Here is a 17314-nt window from a genome sequence, read left to right as displayed (position 1 = left end):
CTTCTTTTTTATTGCTTTTGATCCTGTAGATGTTTGCTTTTTGTGTGTGTGCCTTTGTCATCATTTTTACAGTCTTAGATGGAAGAGTAGATAATCTTTCTGCCATATTTAAGTGGAAGTTCCAGGGGTATGACTGTGTGTATTTCACTGTTATTGTATGTACTGTAGCAGGCAATATACAATCACAGGAATTTTGAGACAAATTGGACTTTTGAGATAATTTAAATCTCTCTATTCATTTTACAGCAGAGGAGCATTCTCAGTGAAGTTAAAGCTTTTGCCGTTGATTATAGTTAGCAGTGCAAGCCTGAGATGGAACCTGTATGTCCTGACCTTATTTGTTTCTTTTTCTACCATGCCACACTCACTACCTTTATTTTTTAACTAGCATTAAATTATCGGTAGTATAAACCTATTGTATAAACTAAGAATTAAAAACTACATACCAGATTTGGGGGATTCAAAATGAGTAAGCCTGGTTTCTTTGTCAGAGCAATCTCTGGATTAATAAAAATCAATTTCTTACTTTTAGTTCAGATCTTTTCTTGATTGCTGATCTTATCTTTTGCTTTAACTATTTAGCGGTTTGTGTAGTTTATGTGATGATCTCAACTTAGGATTTGTCAAACAAGTGGTGGTTTGAATAAAAGAGGTTTTTTCCTTTAATTTAGTTTCCTTTGACTTTCTTGGCTCTCATTACTGTCTTCTGCTTTCTGATTTCTTAAGAGGAAGCTCAATATTTTTTCTGTTGTATAGGTTTATAATTAAATCCCTATAGCATATGCCTCACATGCAGCATTTATAAACCTTGCTGGGGAGAGAGCCAAGTAAGAAAAGTATCTTAGTAAATTTTTTCTGTATACCTAAGCTCTTGGTGCAAAGGAACTGCACTATACCTTTTCTTACATGGCTCTTAGCAGAGTGCTGGATATATGTTAGGCACTTGGTAGATAGCATCTGACTGAAAAATATTTTATGAAAGGCCTTTTTTAAAGTGGAATTTTGTGTTCAGTGTTGAAAGCTAATGAGGGAATTGGTATGCATTTTTCAAGTGCTTTGTTTGTCAAGTTTTTCAGCGCAGTTTTTTAAAGAACAAGAACCATCATATTCCAGTGATCTTTGCACTTTGGACTGGTGTACACAAAGGGCTGAATCTAAAGAAGGGCCATAGAGAATCCATCTGAAAAACTTTCAAGAATAATGAGAAAAATAAGAATATAATAATTTTGACAATTATTATTTGACAATGAAGCATTTATTCAATGTGTATTAGATACATTTTTTATATAATATTAGTTTAGTCCTCATGACAACTTCATGAGGTAGTTATCCTCATAAAAAATAACAGAGCTTAAGACATTTGTTCATGACCAAAAAGTGTATCAGGCATTGTGCAGTAATTTGAAATACATGGTTGTTTTAATTGTAAACCTGTATTCTATATTTTCTACTATCTTACTCTGGAAGTATTAATTTGAAATTGAAAAACTCAATTATACATCCAGATTTTTGGAGTGTAAATAAGTATATATGTAAAGGCTCATAGACTTAATGAAATTATGTTTTCCTTTAATTATAGATATAGTGTAGATGAGAAAGATCTGTGTTGTTTGCTCTAAACAGTGTTAACATTCAGTTTTAATTAGTTTATCAGTATATTAATAATTTATTTGTATTGTAAAGTAATTAGCCTCCAATTAAAAGAAATAAAATACTTTTAAAAAAAGCAAAAGAAAAAAGAAACAACAACAAAAAAAGAAAGACTCCAAAATTCTTTGACTGAGCTTTCAAATCAATTAAGTTCTGTTTTGGGAGGATGGTATGTTGCCTCCAATCGACCTGTTTCCAGAATAGAGCAAGCATTGCCATGATTCAGAAATATTAACTAGATAATTATTTGATATTCAAAAATTAAATTTCTTCTAGAGTTTCTGTTCTTTACTTGAAGATTATAAAGCTGGTGTTCCCTTGAATAAGAAAAAATTGGGATCTTAAAAGAAAAGCAAAATTAAGTTAGTTTGTTTTGATGTATACAATTTGCCAAAATATTATAACTGAAAATAAGTAGGAAAACTTGTTATAGGAAGTAGACTATTGAAAATAATCTTTTTCTGGCATCTTGAAGAGACACAGTGGGTGTGAGGAGAGGAGGAAATACGGAACATATAAATACTTCCAGATGAATATGGTGTAATTATGGAGAGTCAAGGAAAAGGAATGTATTAATAGGGATGGAAAACAGAGGGAAGGAATTTGTAAGACAGATTTGCCTTAATTTTCCCTGACCCACAGAAGTAAGAGAAATGAGAGGATTAATGAAATGGTAATTGGAAATAAAAATCATCATTTGCAGTGAAAATACTCAGTTTTAAAAAGGGAAGCTAGAGTAGTTCAGGAAATACGTTTCTCTCACAGATATAAATCCTTAATAATGATACGAATTTTAGGTAAATCTTGATTAATGTAAACAAAAATGAAAGATATTACTTAATGTTTGCTCTAAAAATACTCAGAGTAATGATAGTTGGTTATAAATTTCAGTGCTGATTATTGTCAACAATTTATAGGTAAATCATTGTATAAGTTATGATGGATTACTTCGATAAATGAGTGTATATTAGTTTAAAGGTGAAACATTTGGAGTGGCAGGTGAAACTGTATATAAAGTTAAAAGCTATCATTGTTTTGTTTAAAACTAATTGTGAGGAAAAAAAAAACTAATTGTGAGATGCTCTGACATTTTTGTAGTTAAGTCTATATATAGCTATTTTCCAATATTTTCTTCTGCAAGTCATATCATTATGCTTTGTGTATTTAGGTCTTTAATTGATCCTAAATTGATTTTTGTAGATGATGTGAGGTAAGACTCTGGTTTTTAAAAAGTTTTCCTTATAGGGAATCAATTATTATATTACTGTATTGTGAATAGTCTACCTTTACCCACTGATCTTCAATGCCAATTTTAAAATTTATCTGTAGTTTGGTTTCTAGTTTCTCAATGTTTTTTCTTTCTGTCCTTGACCTTATATAGCCCTACAGTTGTTTTGTTGGTTAAGCTTTACACTGAGTCTTTTTTAAAGAATTCATTTATTTATTTTTGGCTGTGCTGGGTCTTCATTGCTGCATGTGGGCTTTCTCTAGTTGTAGCGAGTGGGGGCTACTCTCTAGCTGTGGTCTGCAGGCTTCTCATTGTGGTGGCTTCTCATGTTGCAGAGCATGGGAGCTCATGGGCTTCATCAGTTCTGATGAGTGACCTAAGTAGTTGCAGCTCAGAGGCTTAGTTACTCTGTGGCATATGGAATATTCCTGGACCAGGTATCGAACCTGTGTCCCCTGCATTGGCAGGCAGATTCTTAACCACTCGACCACCAGAGAAGTCCAATAACTTTTTTAGATTATTGCTGGTATTTGGAAATGCTGCTGAATTTTGAATATTTCCTTTAGCTCAGTTACCTTTGCTTTTCATTAAAAGAAAGATGATCTTGGCTATTTTGATTTTTTAAAAAAATGAATTCTACATTCTTAGAATTTGAAATAAACTGATATTTGATTCTGAATCTTTGTATTATTTCATATTAAGTAATTGGTTTTGAGTTGCTCTGGAGCTTCTACAAATAAGACCTAAAATACAGATGCTGAATGAACACAGACTCATTTATGAAGACCTCATTTTGCCCCAGATATTATAAGATGGTATTCCTTGTGGCTTCTCTGATATTTAGACCTGATTTTGAATATTGAGGAAAATGGTACTCTGAAGGCTTATCTAAGCATAGATTCATTTTTGGCAGTTCATTTCAGCTCAGTACATATTTTTTGGAGCATCTACTTTGTGGTCAGCTTTTTGTCAAATAAATTTCTTTCCTTTAAGCAGCTAGTAGTGTAATCAAGGAGATAAATGTAGAAAGAAATCAATTCATTACTGTAGCATTATAGAATTTGGTTAAGTATAAGGTAAGGTAAGGTGGTGCAGTGGTAAAGAATCTGCTTGCCAGTGCAGGAGACAGAGAGATGCAAGTTTGATCCGTGGGTCAGGACGATCCCCTGGAGTAGGAAATAGCAACCTGCTCCAGCGTTCTAGCCTGGAAAATTCCATGGACAGAGGAACTTGGTGGTCTATAGTCCATGGGGTTGCAAAGAGTTGACCATGACTGAGTGACAGAGCACACATGCTCAAGGTAATCTCAATGTACAGGTTAAAATTGTGCCCTGGAACGACTTGCAGTTGTGTGACAATCCATGGAAGCTCAGTTTTCTTGTAAATAAAATAAGAATACTATATCTGTTGTTGTTGTTCAGTTGCCCAGTTGTGTCCGACTCTTGGCGACCCCATGGACTGCAGCATGCCAGGCCTCCCTGTCCCTCACCATTTCCTGAAGTTTGCCCAAACTCATGTCCATTGCATTGGTGCTGCCACCCAGCCATCTTATCCACTGATGTCCTCTTTTCCTTCTGCCCTCAATCTTTCCTAGTATCAGGGACTTTTCCAATGAGTTGGCTGCTCACATCAGATGACCAAAATACTGGCACTTCAGCTTCAGCATCAGTCCTTCCAATGAATTGTTGGAAGTAGTACTCCGATGTGTATTCAGTGTTCGTTTCCCTTAACATTGACTGGTTTGATCTCCTTGCTGTCCAAGGGACTTTCAGAATCTTTTCCAATATGACATTTTGAAGGCATCAATTCTTTGGCATCCTGCCTTCTTTATGGTCCAACTCTCACACCATGCGTGACCACTGGGAAGACCATAGCCCTGACTATGGACCTTTGTCAGCTGAGTAATGTCTCTGCTTTTCAGTATATAGATTATATCAGGCTGGTGCAAATATAATTGCGGTTTTGGACTGTGACTTTTAAATCATTATAACTAGTCTCAGACAAATCTTTATTAATCAAAATAGGAACCATTACAATCAACATATTTTTGTTAATGAGAGATAAGCTTGTTTATTCCTGTAGCGTAAATGGTCGACATTCAGTTCTTTGGCAACTTCTCATGTAGTTGTAAGAGGATCAGCTTCCATGATCCTCTCAATTGGTCCTTGTCAGCTTCCAGGGGCCAGCCACTATGCTACTCATCTTCAAGGCTTTTTGAACCACCATGTGCTCTATGTTGGTTAGCAGTTCCTGGGCCAAAAAGTGTTGTTGATGTTGGGAGTTGTCTCTGCTGCTTTTATGACCCATTTTGAACTTGAATGAGAAAATTGCTCAAATTTGCTTTTTGTCTAGCATCATTTCCCTAGTCTAAAATAAATATAAATTAAACAGTAAGTAATAAGTCATTTCCCAAAAAACAACATGAAATGAGAAATGCGCATTAAAATGATGTATAACATGACCACATTAAGAATGTATTCCAGTATCAAACGACAGAGTTCCGCAGTGCGAAACTGTAATTATTTTTGCACCAGCCTAGTAGTGGGAATATTATAATATGAAGATTGAACAGGATAATTTATGTATTTGCCAAATGCTAGCTGATATTATTGGCTGCTAAGGAGCTTGGAATGTGCCTCACATCTCTGTTATAGACAGGGGAGACAACTTCAGAGAGTTAATGAGCAGGGGGATTGTCAGGTAAGGGAGTTAGAGAAGGCGAGGTTCAGAAAAAGAACGAGACTGGCACTTTATGGGAACAGATCACCTTTAATGAGGCGAGAAGGGGCAGCAGTCAGATTAGCGAGCTGCTGCGCTTATCCAAGAAAAGAGTAAGTATATATAGGCATGTATGTGGAAAGTTACTGTCTTAAGGGGGCCTGTTCTTCTCCAAGGTTGTTCAGAGTAGTTATCTCTTAAACGGCTGAGGCAAGGCATTTTGGAGATAGACCAGAGGTTGGACCAGCTGGGAGCTGGGTGTAATCAACGTTAATGTCCATTTTTACCTTTGGGTGAGAGAGTTCTTTGTTTTGCATATAATGGTGGGGAGGACCTGGAGGGGAGTTTTAGCTCCAGGCTATTTTGAGGCATGTAACTTTCCTTCAGGGATGACATGTTCAGATTCATGTCTAGAATTCTATAAATCACTGTGTCTGCAGTAGATCAGGGGATTTGGAGGGATAAATTAGAGGAGGCTGTAGTGATAGACGTGTTGAGAGATGGTGACCTAATCATTATAGTTAGAAAATGGTCAGGAGAAAGTTCAATAATACAATGATATAAAGGTAAGATTTGATTGATTTAATGAAAAGAGCAAAGGAGTCAGGAGTGATGTTCCAATGTTTAGTTTTGGTGAATGACGAAATGTTGTTATTTATAACTGAATTAGGGACTATGGGAGGAAGGACATGTTAGAGGTGATGAAGAGATTGGGTTCAGGTTTGTTCATGGATGAGATAAATATGTGTTATCTAGATGGGCATATTTAGGAGCGTCTGTGATTTATGTGTCTGCTTGGTAGAGGATTCACGGTGGGAGAGACATAATAAATAAAAGTTATGTTTAATTGTACTTTGACCTAATGGCATTCAATAAATGTTACCTGTTATTACCATTATCATCCTCATTATCACCGCCAATACCACCATCATTATATAGGTAGTGTTAATTTTTTTTTTTACCTCCAAAAATTAGTTTAATACTGGTCAGAAGGCCTAAGTCCCAGGAGAGACGCACAGCTAGAGCCTGCATGCTATGTCGCTTTAGTCTTGTCACACTCTTGGTGACCCTGTGGACTGTAGCCCACCAGGCTCCTCTGTCCATGGCATTTCCCAGGCAAGAATACTGGAGTGGATTGTCATTTCCTCTCCTATAGGTAGTGTTTAAAGCAACTAATAGATAAGAGTTTCTAGGGGAAAGGCATGAAGTAAAAAGAGAAGTGGGGTGGAGGATAAAGCATTTAATGGATGGGTAGAAGAATCACAGAAGGAGATGGTGAGCTTTTATTAGGAGAACTAAGTAAGACAAGGTCTCACAAAGAATAGTGAGTTTGTATGACAGAGTAGTTAATAGTATCAGATGTAACAGATTGGTAATATAAAACCTACAGGGAGTCCACTGAATTTGACAGTACAATATCAATGGTGATCTCAGCTAAGTAAATCACAGTGGAATGATAGAGAGGGACAGAAGCCAGATTAAAATGTACTTGGAAGTATAATGAATGTGTGATACAAAGTTGGCTAGCTTTGATGAAGTGGTTCAAGAGCCACGTGGTGACATCGTACAAGTACCAAATGTTAAAAATTTCCTTTAATGAAAATATCTAGTTAGTCATTATGAATAATTATCAATGATGTTTTTAAAATACAAAGAGTATATTTCTGTGTTGAGACTTAAATCTAGCTTTATTATTTTTCTTCCCATTTTCTCTAGCTGAATTTTATTTATTTTTTAAAATTATTTTATTTTAATTGGAGGCTAATTACTTTACAATATTGTAGTGGTTTTGCCATACATTGACATGAATCAGCCATGGGTGTACATGTGTTCCCCATCCTGAACCCCCCTCCCACATCCCTCCCCTCAGGGTCATCCCAGTGCACCAGCCCTAAAGCATCCTGTCTCATGCGTTGAACCTGTACTGGTGATCCATTTCACATATGATAATATACATGTTTCAATGCTATTCTCTCAAATCATCCCATCCTTGCCTTCTCCTACAGAGTCCAAAAGTCTGTTCTTTACATCTGTGTCTCTTTTGCTGTCTCGCATATAGGGTAGTCGTTACCATCTTTTTAAATTCCATATATATGTGTTAATATACTGAATTGGTGTTTTTCTTTCTGACTTACTTCATTCTGTATAATAGGCTCCAGTTTCATCCACCTCATTAGAACTGATTCATATGCATTCTTTTTAATAGCTGCATAATATTCCATTGTGTATATGTACCACAGTTTTCTTATCCATTCGTCTGCTGATGGACATCTAGGTTGCTTCCTTGTCCTGGCTATTATAAACAGCACTGCGGTGGACATTGGGGTACACATGTCTCTTTCAATTCCAGTTTCCTTGGTGTGTAAGCTCAGCAGTGGGATTGCTGGGTCATATGGCAGTTCTATTTGCAGTTTTTTAAGGAATCTCCACACTGTTCTCCATAGTGGATGTACTAGTTTTCATTCCCACCAGCAGTGTAAGAGGGTTCCCTTTTCTCCATACCCTCTCCAGCATTTATTGTTTGTAGACTTTGACAGCACCCATTCTGACTAGTGTGAGATGGTACCTCATTGTGGTTTTGATTTGTGTTTCTCTGATAATGAGTGATGTTGAGCATCTTTTCATGTGTTTGTTAGCCATCCGTATGTCTTCTTTGGAGAAAGAAGACATAGTCTTCTTAGTTCTTCATAGTCTGTTTAGTTCTTTGGCCGATTTTTTGATTGGGTCATTTATTTTTCTGAAATTGACCTGCAGGAGCTGTTTGTATATTTTTGAGATTAATTCTTTGCTTCGTTTGCTATTATTTTCTCCCATTCTGAAGGCTGTCTTTTCACCTTGCTTATAGTTTCCTTTGTTGTGCAAAAGCTTTTAAGTTTAATTGGGTCCCATTTGTTTATTTTTGCTTTTATTTCTATTACTCTGGGAGGTGGGTCATAGGGTATCCTGCTGTGATTTATGTCAGAGAGTGTTTTGCCTATGTTTTCCTTTAGGAGTTTTATAGTTCCTGATCTTACATTTAGATCTTTAATCTATTTTGAGTTTATTTTTGTGTATGGTGTTAGAAAGTGTTCTAGTTTCATTCTTTTACAAGTGGTTGACCAGTTTTCCCAGCACCACTTGTTAAAGAGATTGTCTTTTCTCCATTGTATATTCTTGCCTCCTTTGTCAAAGATAAGGTGTCCATAGGTGCGTGGATTTATCTCTGGGCTTTCTATTTTGTTCCGTTGATCTATTTTTCTCTTTGTGCCAGTACCATACTGTCTTGATGATTGTAGCTTTGTAGTAGAGTCTGAAGTCAGACAGGTTGATTCCTCCAGTTCCATTCTTCTTTCTCAAGATTGCTTTGGCTATTCGAGGTTTTTTGTATTTCCATACAAATTGTGAAATTATTTGTTCTAGTTCTGTGAAAATACCGTTGGTAGCTTGATAGGGCTTGCATTGAATCTATAGATTGCTTTGGATAGTAGACTCATTTTAACTATATTGATTCTTCCAATCCATGAACATGATATATTTCTCCATCTATTTGTGTCCTCTTTGATTTCTTTCATCAGTGTTTTATAGTTTTCTATATATAGGTCTTTTGTTTCTTTAGGTAGATTTATTCCTCAGTATTTTATTCTTTTCATTGCAATGGTGAATGGAATTGTTTCTTTAATTTCTCTTTCTGTTCTCTCATTGTTAGTGTATAGGAATGCAAGGGATTTCTGTGTGTTAATTTTATATCCTGCAACTTTACTATATTCATTGATTAGCTCTAGTAATTTTCTGGTGGAGTCTTTAGGGTTTTCTATGTAGAGGATCATGTCATCTGCAAACAGTGAGAGTTTTACTTCTTCTTTTCCAACCTGGATTCCTTTTTCTTCTCTGATTGCTGTGGCTAAAACTTCCAGAACTATGTTGAATAGTAGTGGTGAGAGTGGGCAACCTTGTCTTGTTCCTGACTTGAGGGGAAATGCTTTCAATTTTTCACCATTGAGGATAATGTTTGCTGTGGGTTTATCATATATGGCTTTTATTGTGTTGAGGCATATTCCTTCTATGCCTGCTTTCTGGAGGATTTTTATCATAAATGGATGTTGAATTTTGTCAAAGGCTTTCTCTGCATCTATTGAGATAATCATATGGTTTTTATCTTTCAATTTGTTAATGTGATGTATCACATTGATTGATTTGCGAATGTTGAAGAATCCTTGCATCCCTGGGATAAAGCCCACTTGGTCATGATGTATGATCTTGTGATGTCAGATTTTGTTTGCTAGAATTTTGTTAAGGATTTTTGCATCTATGTTCATCAGTGATACTGGCCTGTAGTTTTCTTTTTTTGTGGCATCTTTGTCTGGTTTTGGTGTTAGGGTGATGGTGGCCTCATAGAATGAGTTTGGAAGTTTACCTTCTTCTGCAATTTTCTGGAAGAGTTTGAGTAGGATAGGTGTTAGTTCTTGTCTAAGTTTTTGGTAGAATTCATCTAGCTGAATTTTAATCCTCATTTAGTTTTCTAATGAGAATTTAAAATATTATTTTCATAAACCTTGTAACTTTGCTATTATTTGCATTCTAACCCCATGGTTTACTCTTACTTTTCTTCTCTATAAGCCTCTTAAATTTCAGCCTTAGTGATTAGTGGATTAACACTTTTGATCTCCTTTTTCTTCCTTTCTAGTATGGGTCATTTTTGTATTTTTTTAAATTGAAGTATAGTTGATTTACAGTGTTATGTTAATTATTGTGGTACCGCAAAGTGATTCAGTAATACATATATATACATTCATTTTTTAAAATAATATTTCCATAATGGTTTATCATAGGATATTGAATATAGTTCTCTGTGCTTTCTAACATTTATTTTTTTTTTTGCCATAGTGCACACCTTGCGGAGATCTTAGTGCCCTAACCAGCGATTGAACCCAGACCCCAGGCAGTGAGAACATGAAGTCCTAACCACTAGACTGCCAGGGAATTCCCTTAATATGTTTTAATCAACTTTTATTTTTCAGTTGCAAGAAGCATTTAAACATGTTAAGTTTAAAATCTTGCTCTATGCATACTGTCTGATTGATTCTGTCAACTTTATAGAACTTTGCAAGATACCATTAAGTTTCTTTGGTTTATACGGTAATATTTGTAGATTTCTAGAATTTTACTTGTTTGATTCTCAAGAGGGCAATCTTAGTTGCAAGTATTTATGGACTGTTTGTTATCATCCTGCTGTATAGCAAGTCCTAGTTTGGCATTAACTATCTGACATTGGTAGGGCATTTCATTTATGACCGAGCTGTTTTTGGGCTTAACAGTCTCTTCAAAGACCTTTCTGAGCCTTAAGTTCTAAGTTATGCTAATCTTCAGGGAAATAACACATTTGAATGAATAATGTTTGTTTCAGTCTCGTACGGAAGACTCAGACTTTGTGGAGACTAGAGGCAAGATAGAGAGGGCCTTTGCCTGTGTCCTCTCCTGATGATTGGAGTGTATGGTCTTTTCCCTCTCGTAAATTCAGGTAGAAAAAAGGTTGAGAAATACCATGGTACCCTTTTGCTGTCTATGGCTTTTTTAGGAACTTTGTTCATGTTTGACATCTAAGAAATGATATAAAAGCAGAACATCTGTTTAATCATGTCTTTAGGAATCAAAACTCAAGTGAAAAATAGTTTATGTGTTGTATTATTCTGGAGAAGACTGAGTAGAAAGTTGAAGTATAGCTCTCTACTTTCTACTTCTTACTAAGTTGAATTTTCCCTTTCAATTTTATTAATTTAAAACATTGAATATTCAGAGAATAAGTTAAATGTAATAAGAGATTAAAAAATCTGTGTATCTTTTGTTCTGCCAACAGAAGTTGGGTTGACAGAACAAGATACACTAAATGAAAAAGAGAACTGCATTTAATTTAGTCCCACATTTAAACAGACATTTTAAAAGCAAATATTAACATTAAATGTTTCATTGAGTAGTAGCTCCATTTCATTAGTAAGGATTGTGGACCTGATGGTATATTTACTTTTACATTTATAATTGTAATTTATATCTTGCCTTCCAAAATGAATTTGAGGCAGTGTTTTAAGTATAAAACTGTGTCTGCAAACCTAGCAGTTTGGCTTGCTCTTGGTGGTAAGTCAGGTTCTTAAGAAGAAGGGTACAAGAGTCAAGGAAGAAATAAGGAAGATGAAACTGAAAAAACCAGAAAAGACAAAGAAAAATAAAGGTTATTGAGATGGAAAGTTACCTGGTTTCGAGCAGGGGAAAATCATATCAGAGAAAGAAATACTAAGGAGAGACTGGACATTTTGAAGTTTGGGGTTAGAGAGCTAATCTCCCAGTAGAATAGTTTAAAATCGACCTTGCATTTTGATATTAATTTCTTATTTAAACGCTTCCTTCTCTGTAGTGACCCTCTGTGTCTTTTCAGTCTTTTAACTTTATTGAGGCTTTCAATGGATAATCAAAGGTCTCTCTTGGTGAATGCTACATTGTACTTAAAAATATGTGGCTTCTTTTCAAATATCTTTGATTTCTAACATAATTCCTCAGTGATAACAGAATAGACTGTATTATGTATTAGACCATGAAATTTTTGTGCCTTATTTTATGTCCCTGGGTATGTTCCAGGGTCTCTTGATTTATAGTCTGTGGAAACTAGAATTTTTATTCTACTATTGTGTGACAATTATATAAATCTTAATTATTTTGGCTTGGTTCATAGTACTTTTCAGGTTTACTTATCCTTCTACTTTTCTATGTATTCATTCTGTTAGTTTTTGAGAGTTTGATACTGAAACTCCAACTAAAATCTTAATTTATCTACTTAAAAAGATAATTGTAATATATAGTGGAACTACATGTAACTTTGTTCTATACTTTCCAAGTCTCCTGTATATGTGTTATCATACTTTTATAATTTAAAAAATAAAAAAAAGAAAGAGAAATAATGGATCTTGCAAATTTATTGTTGAGGACCTAAGGATGTACTCGAATCTGCAAAGTAGAATGTCTTTGAGTGATTTGATCACAGTTAAGCTGTCCTTGCCTTCTTCTTGCCTATAATATGGATCTTTCTTATGGTCTACCTTCGCTATTCCCTTTAAATTCTTACCCTGAGACTTTAAAAGTTGTTGTTCAGTTGATAAGTTGTGTCTGACTCAATGGATTGCAGCACGGTAGGCCTCTCTGTCTTTCACTATCTCCTGGAGTGTGCTCAGATTCATATCCATTGTGTCAATGATGCCACCTAACCATCTCCTCTGTATCTGCTTTTTCCTCCTGCCCTCAATCTTTCCCAGCATCAGGGTCTTTTCCAGTGAGTTGGTTCTTTGCATCAAGTGTCCAAAGTATTGGAGCTTCAACTTCAGCATAAGTCCTTCCAATGAATATTCAGGGTTGATTTCCTTTAGGATTGAGTGATTTGATCTTGCTATCCAAGGGACTCTCAAGTCTTCTCCAGTGCTGCGGTCCTTTAATGGACCGGAACCTGGTGGTTCGGGGTCGATGGTAAGGAAGTGAAAGAGAGAAAGAAGCTGATATTCCCTGGTTTATGAAGAGAACCAATAAAACCCTAGAACAGGGCTTGCACCGCTCACGAGGGCACAGGGCGCCCTCTCGAGGGGGTCTTGAAAGCTGGGGCAGGAGAATGAGCTTGGTGGGGTTTCTACGCTCCAGAGAATTAGGTGGAGGGAGGGAAGGAGAGGGAGAGGGAGTGGGGAGAGAAGGGGAGAGGGGGAGGCAGACATGGGGACCCAAGCTCTGATGGAGCAAAGGTGCTTTAATGATCTTTCTGTGAGTATATATAGGCTGTTGTACAAGGAATTTCTTTCGACAGTGATAAAGATCAGAAAACCAAATGTACAATAATCGTTACCAAGGGAACAAGGGATTAACAATGGTACTACGGTCAGGAGACAAGCCAGATCTCAAGAAAGAGGATCGCGACTAAGCAGTTTTGTCCTAAGGAGAATATTTACTGAAGGAGATTCACGTATGTCTCATCCTCAGTCCTGGGAGTGGCGTGCCATTCCACTCATTTCTGTTGCCAGAAATTGATAAGGAACAGAGGATTTATGAGAAACAGCACGTAGGAATCCTGTTAAACATTCCCTGACACTCCAGCACCACAATTCTTTAAAAGGAGGAAAGGTTTTTTTATGGGGAAGGAACACAGAAGAGATGAAATGGGAGAGGAAGAGAAAGTTGGGCAACAGATAAAAACTGTCCTTTCTTTGGACTCTTACAAAAGAGACAGTACTTCCTCTTCTGTATTGTACTTAACTTTATTGTAATATCAATACTTATGACACTATGAGTGGTTACTTTTATTCTGATTTGTCTACTGAATTGTGAGATCCCTAAGGGCAAGACAGGCTTCCCTGGTAGCTCAGAGGGTAAAGAATCTGCCTGCAATGCAGGAGACCTGGGTTTGATGCCGTGGTTAGGAAGATCCCCTGGAGAAGGGAATGGAAACCCACTCCAGTATTCTTGCCTGGACAATCCCATGGACAGAGGTCCCTGGTGGGCTATAGTCCATAGGGTCACAAAGAGTTGGACACGACTGAGCGGCTAGCACACACATAAGGGCAAGACGTTTTTGTTATTTCTCTTTCACTAACCATCTAGAGAAGGAACGTAAGGGAATTCCCTGGTGGTGTAACAGTTGGGACTCCCTACTTCCATTTCAGGGGACATAGCTTCAATCCCTGGTCAGTGAACTAAGATCCTACTGGCCTCGTGGTAGGGCCAAAAAAAAAAAGGAGCTAATATATTAAAAGTGTTTAATGCTGTGCCACAGCGTTGTTAAGCACACAATACATGTTTTAAAAAAAAAAAAAGGGAAAAGGAAAGTTATATTGAGTTCCTATTTTGTATATAGCAAGCACTTTGCTAAGAGAGAGAGATCATCAAATCCACTGGTTTCAAACTTTTACTTTCATGAAAATGTTTTGATAAGTAAGTACTTCCTCACTCATTTAAGTATTTATGATTTTTATATTTTAATGTTAAATAAAACTGGTAAAACATTCTTTTACTGGAATGTAAATAATACAGTGGTTTGATACCCACCATTCATTATACATGTATAAAAAGATACAAACAACTTCTTTCTTAACATTAAAAAATTTATATTCCTTTTTCTGTTTAAATTTGTATTTCTATTACACTTTTCCCACCAGATTTCATCCTTTTGTGATGTATTTTTTATGTATGAATTATGTTTTGCATATAATATATAATGTATACATTATGAAGGCAGTATATTTTTATGCATGCAAAGCTTTCTTGAATATTGATCACCCTATCGTGTGTCTTTGAACAACTATATGTATGAAGTCAAATTTAAAATATATTTTTCTAGTTATTTTAATTAGCATACAATTAGTAAAACAATATAAATGTATTAAATGTTAAATCATTATTAAGCAAGAAAATAAGAAGTTTATGGAAATGCATCTTTTAATGAGATGGATGAAGCTGATCTTTAATTTTTTTCAATTAATTGAACCTTTTGTGGATAAATAATACCCAGTGCTACAGTAAGACAATGTTCAGCACTGGTTTTTTTTTCCTCCTTTTTTTTCTTTTAGAGATCTAAGTTCTGAGTACTCTGTTTATATAATTAATTGAATGATAATGGACAGTTTTGTTTCAGAAATTTTTACTCAATTATTTGAACTTTTCTAACATCAAATGCTTTATCATCAGAATTATTTTTATTTATCTATCAGCTGATAATTTGATTAAGACCTTTTTCAGTTTTGTTGGAAGCAAAGAATAGAAATCACCTGACTTACCAGAGTCATTAGAGTCATTAAAGACTTGAAATTCTGGGAAGTATACCAAAAAGGCTTTATTAAAGCTTCTTAATATAATTATATTAAGTAGTAATTGTATGTTAGTGTTTTATTCATAGGCATTGTTCAGAGGATATTGAGAAAAGCTAAATCTTGTTAACTTCAATATACCTATGTCAAAAGGATATTTCTTTGATAAGATGTTTTTATCAGGTGACTTAAACACGTTTTAACCAAAACCATTTATTCAGTTTAAAGCCACTGTCTATCTTGAAACCTTTTTGGCAAAACTGATCTTTCCTTGTCACGCCAATGAGATTTACTTTCATGATGTAAGAAGTCTGAGTTCATTTTTTCAATTCAAATAAATTGATTTATTCATGTTCCTGTAACAGCCATCTTTGATACTTAATCCTTGGTAGATGTAAGGCAAGAAGACTTGTTTAAAGAGTGTTCCTTGGAAGAAGTAAATTGACTTTGTCTTTCTTGTTCTTTTTTAGAAACTCTCTTAGCTTTGTTTCACAGAGCTCTCCTTGAAAAGGAATGTATTCTCTGATGATGAACATGGGCTAGAAATGATGAAGTTTTAAAATGAAAATTGTAATCAACTTCTGAGTATATCTGAAAATAGAACATTCTATCCCAATTCCTCATTTTAAATTTCTGTCTTTATTATTTACTGTAATAGTGTATAAAACAGGAAGCCATAGGCTTTGAAGACAAAGTATTATGAATCATTCCTTGTTTAATACTTAAGAGATTTTTATACTTAGGCATTGCAGTATGGTTACATTCAGGGTGGAAAAGATGTGTGCCATTCTTTTTATAAAGTGAATAAAGGCACTTGTGGAAGGGGAGGCAAGAAAGGAGAATTAGATGACCTCTCTGCTGTCAGACAGTTAATTTTAGGAAAAGGATGAGTACAAGTGGAAAATGAATACCTGTCCTTTGTTGTTTGCCTATTTCTGTGACCTTCAGTAGTGTAAACTATATGATATTGGAATATCCCTATTCTTATATTTATGGTAGCCTCTATTTTATAGTCAGGGAAACTTATAGTTGAAAGAATTGCCTATGGTCACTAAGCTAGTTAATGGTTTAGTTAAGAACTCCAAAGCTTATTTTCCCTCCTGTGTTACATTACCTCGTACATAGTCTGGTATGTAATAAATGTTTACTGTATATTGCTTTTTTTCCTCTTCTGGCCGTACAACATGGCATATGGGATTTTAGCTCCCAGACCAGAGTAAGAACCCACACCCCCCTGCTTTGGAAGCGTGGAGTCTTAACCACTGGACCACTAGGGAAGTCCCTACTATATATTTAATGAAAGAATAGCTTTGTATTGTTTTGTGAACTGTTAAATCATAACCTTGGAGTAGTTTCTTGAATTTTGTACTGCTGGATAAATGTAACATTATAGATGAGTCACTACTGAAGAATATTGAAGATACCTCAAAAAAAAAAAAAGAAGATACCTCATATTTTTAAAGCATGGTCAAGTTCATCTCCCTTTCGTTACTGAGGTGGTGTTGGTTGAAGTGACTAACAGCATCAAAGAACTCAGACATATTTTTAATGTTTTATCAATTAAGATAGAGACCTATTATCAGTGTAGTAGTGTTTATTTGCTTGGGGTCAACTGGCTGTATGTAGAAACTACAGTCAGATGTCCATGAGGCAAACATACTCATATGTTTATTTGACCAGTATATTTTTGTTTTTGTGTTACAGGTATTCTCTTAAACCTAATGACCAGATTTTGGCTGAAGAGAAGCATAAGGAACTGTAAGTGCATTAAACCCTAGGCTATACATAATTTAGACTCTGTGGATTAGATGTGTAAACAATCTGATTTTTAAAATTCCATGAGGTCTTAAAATCTGCAGATATAACCAATAGTATGTTCCTTATCCTAGTAGGATTAGGATAAGTTATACTA

At 35.4% G+C, this 17314-nt stretch overlaps 1 protein-coding gene across 7 annotated transcripts in view; it reads left to right on the top strand.

The window, feature by feature from the left end:
* ADK (adenosine kinase) overlaps positions 1-17314 on the top strand; it is a 591696-nt gene that overhangs the window by 56446 nt on the left and 517936 nt on the right. For all 7 annotated transcript variants that reach the window (XM_043476503.1, XM_043476498.1, XM_043476504.1 and 4 more), the window contains exon 3: positions 17107-17160. In XM_043476503.1, the coding sequence (XP_043332438.1) occupies positions 17107-17160 (54 nt within the window). The remainder of the gene's footprint in view (positions 1-17106; positions 17161-17314) is intronic.

This window comes from Cervus canadensis, chromosome 8, assembly GCF_019320065.1.
Source record: "Cervus canadensis isolate Bull #8, Minnesota chromosome 8, ASM1932006v1, whole genome shotgun sequence".
Lineage (NCBI taxonomy): Eukaryota > Metazoa > Chordata > Mammalia > Artiodactyla > Cervidae > Cervus > Cervus canadensis.
Note: the sequence above shows the minus strand (reverse complement) of the source record. Positions and strands in the feature narration are given on the sequence as shown.